The 4146-nt window shown below is 36.1% G+C and overlaps 1 protein-coding gene across 1 annotated transcript; it reads right to left on the minus strand.

Annotated features, from left to right (window-relative positions):
- Nucleotides 1-5: 5 nt before the first annotated feature.
- Nucleotides 6-3650, minus strand: LOC125850870 (spermidine synthase; the record flags this gene model as incomplete). Its single annotated transcript, XM_049530708.1, has 8 exons — nt 3329-3650; nt 2165-2241; nt 1944-2066; nt 1431-1535; nt 1030-1102; nt 845-916; nt 566-761; nt 6-126 (listed from the first exon to the last, which is right to left on the minus strand). Coding segments are annotated over exons 1-8 (972 nt in total), but the record flags the coding sequence as incomplete, so codon positions are not given.
- Between the last annotated feature and the right edge of the window lie 496 nt (nt 3651-4146).

Here is a 4146-nt window from a genome sequence, read left to right on the forward strand (position 1 = left end):
TCAGAGTTGTAGAACTTCAAAGGTTCAATGGTCTTGACAGGGCTTTCATCGTCGATGGGGTTAATAGGGTTCTTGAAATCAACTGCAGGTCCCTCAGTAGAGCAGAGCATGAAACCAATCATGCCACTGGAAGAGTGATACAGTCAAACCGGTATGTCAACAGCAGCAAAATAATATAATGAGAGAGAAGCAACAATGTATGGACACCAAATAAGTCATACATATGCACAAATATATCTGGCAACGCTGGTTATCAAGAATACACGAGAAAAACACTTTAAATTGTTGATTATTTGCCAAATGGATCTTCAGTCCTAATACTCTTAACTTTGAGTTATTAGTACCACAACAACATACCCAATGTAATCCCGCAAGTATGGTCTGGGACACAGACCTTACCCCTACCTTGTGGAAGGTAGAGAGACTGTTTCAAGTAGACCCTTGGCTCAAGTAAAGTATTTCAAAGCAGGTTTGAAAAGGAGGTATCTTTGAGTAATTGGTATTTATCAAATTTGTTCATATCAACGGAACCTTATTAGAACAAATGACAAGAATATAAATCCACCTTGGATAAGTAGGAACAGTAGTCCATGCATAGTTGACTGAGCCTTTGAAGATCTGGCGACAATTAGCAACAATTTCTTCAATTATGTGCATGTGAAGCCATATGCTCTCAGCCTGTGTAGCTACAACCCCTCCAGGACGAAGAGCCTTTGCTATAGATTCAAAGAAAGGCATTTCGAACAACTCCTGTGCTGGACCTGAAGTTGAAAGAGTGAAACTGTTAGGGAGCTGAAAATTTTCATTGAAAAGGTAGTACTCAAGCAATGACATGATAGATTACCAATAGGGTCAGATGAATCCACTATGACAGCATCATAAGTTCCGGCAGGAACATTTTTCAAAAATGCAACTCCTGCAAAACAGGAGGAAAAAGGAAACAGCAAGAACTTATGTTAGTAAGTGAAACAAAAATGAGAACCAAACAGAAAGATTGAGAAGATAACAAGAATCATTGATTGATCTTACCATCACCAATGTGGAGATTCACACGTGGATCCTCATATCCTACAGCTACATCTGGGAAAAATTGTTTAGCAACCTGTCGGAAGAAAAGGAAGACGTAATTTCAACATTGCATTCTGTTCTCCAAGAGCTTAAAGCTAGTAAGTTACAACTGAGATGTCCTTAACACGAATTACATGAATTAGCACATCAAAACCTTTTAATAACAAGTAATACGGAGAAAGGATCAAATCTAGTAGCACTTCTGGACTAAGATCGAATATGCCATTAGACACTGCTAATACATGTAATTAGAAGAATCAACTATGTTCCTCTACTCCTAGTGGGAATGAAAAATGTCAATGCTGACCAAAAGTGTAAAAAAGGTACCATTTTTATGAATTAGCATCAACAAGTCTGCTTACCTCAACTACCATTTTGTCAATCTCACATATGTCGATCTGTTCGACAGAAGAGTGACGGGATACCTCACGCAGGACACCACCATCTCCTCCTCCAATAACCAGCACCTGAGGAAAGAAGAATCAGCTTAAAGTTGGCACACAAATAAAAGAAACAAACAGCACCAAAAGCTTTTGGCCATTATACGCCTGCAAATATCACTCTCTTCATACACAATTTCTGCAGAATGAGATTACAAGGAGCAAACAAACAAACAATTTCTGCAGAATGCGATTACAAGGGGTAAACAATCAAACAATTTCTGCAGAATGCGATACAAAGGGCAAACAAACAAACGAATGAAGCTAGTAAGGACGAATTATACAAACTGAAAAACAGAAGTGGATAAAATTTATAATCTATGGGCCTGATAAGCAATATGTCATAAGACCTCAAGCTATAACATTGAATACAGCCAAAAAGCAAACGAGATCTCAAGATTTTATACTTTCAAGTCATGACGGAGTGTAACAGACCTTTTTGGGGTTGGGAATTGAACAAAGAGGAAGATGAGTGATCATCTCTTGATAAGCACATTCATCCCTCTCGGTAAGTTGGATCACACCATCCAAAACAAGCACCTTTCCATAAGTTGATGACTGCACCAACAAACAAAATCACACAAAACTGAGCACGCAGCACATCAGCATATTAAAAAAAGAGAAGAAACTAAAACCTTAGTAGATCAACCAAATACCTGAAAAACCAAGACATTCTGGTAATCAGACTTCCCCTGAAACAATATCTTCTCAACCTTCAAAGAGTGTGCTTCCCCTGCATAATTCCTTTCCTGTCAGTAACCTCTCCCTTTTTGTTCACAAATAGTGCATAATTCCTTTCCTGTCAGTAACCTCTCCCTTTTTGTTCACAAATAGTACTAGATTTCCAGAAAATAAAACTAGACCTCAATCCTGAACTAGATAGGAGGCAAATTTTCAAGTGCCAAATCTCACTTTGAGAATTATACAGTAACCACCCACTCACGCACTTACCCCCACAAAAATAGAACATTTACAAAACCAAAAACCCAACATACAGAACAAAGCTGAAACCAATCGCCAACCATCAAAACTTTGATACCCACAAGCATTCACGTATTCAACCCACCAAGAATCTCCCAAAAAGACACAAACTTGGACGCCCAAATAAGGAAAAACCCAAACTTTGATACCCACAAACATCATTAGAGTAATAAACCCCACTAAAACCAGAAAGCAAGTGCAACCCGATTCCTCAAAAGCAGAATTTTGGATACCCAAATAAGAAAAAATCCAAACTTTGATGCCCACAAACATCATTAGTGTAATAAACCCCAAAACCAGAAAGCAAGAGCTACCCAATTCCTCAAAAGCAGAGTTTTGGATACCCAAATAAGAAAAAATCCAAACTTTGATGCCCACAAACATCATTAGAGTAATAAACCCCAAAACACCACCAAAACCAGAAAGCAAGAGCAACCCAATTCCTCAAAAGCAGAATTATGGATAACCAAATAAGAAAAAATCCAAACTTTGATGCCCACAAACATCATTAGAGCAATAATCCCCCAAAATCCACCAAAACCAGAAAACAAGAGCAACCCAATAACCCAAAACCAGAATCTCAGGTACCCAAATAAGAAAAAATCCAAACTTTGATGCCCACAAACATCATTAGAGTAATAAACCCCAAAACCAGAATCTTAGATACCCAAATAAGAAAAAATCAAAACTTTGATGCCCACAAACATCATTAAAGTAATAAGCCCCAAAACCAGAAATCAATAACAACCCAATTCACCAAAATCAGAATCTTGAATACCCAGATGCATAAAACCAAAGAAAACTTAAAACACAAAGCTATACATGAGATTAGAACAAACCAGGCCAAAGGGGGCTAATCTCAGAGAACCATCCAGGTAAAACAGAAGAGATATAAGGAGATGACTCCTCTTTCTCATTGGTGCTGCAACCATTGTTGTTGTTGCTGTTATTGGCTGCCTCCATCTCTGTTTCTGCTTCTTCCTCTCTTGGCCTCTTCACTGGCAATTCAGTTCCCTTCCCAAAAGCAGCACACTCATCTGCCATAACCAAACCTTGTCTATTTATAGGCCCCAAAACAAAACAGGGTTCTTGAATTTAACCTTTAACTCAGGTGGGATCCCTACAATTGTTACCGCAAATCTGAGGACTCTTCAGTCTTCTTCACCCTCTTTCTCTGTATATAGATAAAATAAAATAAGATAATAATAGTGACACAAAATCCATTACATTAAGAAAAAAAAGAAAGAGAATCTTTTATTAAAGAGTAACCCATTTTTTGGAACATGATTTTCAAATGATAGGTGGTGAAATTTTATTAGGTTAAAATTTTATTATATATATCAAAATATAAATAAAAAATATATATTATTAAGTTACTTTTACTTATTGGAGTAGGTAATTTATTTATTTATAAGATTATGAATTTCATTATTTTAAAAACATTTATATGTAAGTATTTTTTAAGCAGCCTAATAACTCAAAATTACTCCTATATTAATATTTTTATTTATTTTCATAAAGTATGAATACATCATTTTTTTAATTGAAGTTAAAAAGAATAGCTAAAAGCTGCACCGTACCATTACTTATTATAAAGTACTAAAATTTATTAGTTTCTCTGTTCTAATTTATGTTATTTTATTGTAGTTTAAAATAA

The sequence above is a fragment of the Solanum stenotomum genome, unplaced genomic scaffold (assembly GCF_019186545.1).
Source record: "Solanum stenotomum isolate F172 unplaced genomic scaffold, ASM1918654v1 scaffold19816, whole genome shotgun sequence".
In the NCBI taxonomy this organism is placed as follows: domain Eukaryota; kingdom Viridiplantae; phylum Streptophyta; class Magnoliopsida; order Solanales; family Solanaceae; genus Solanum; species Solanum stenotomum.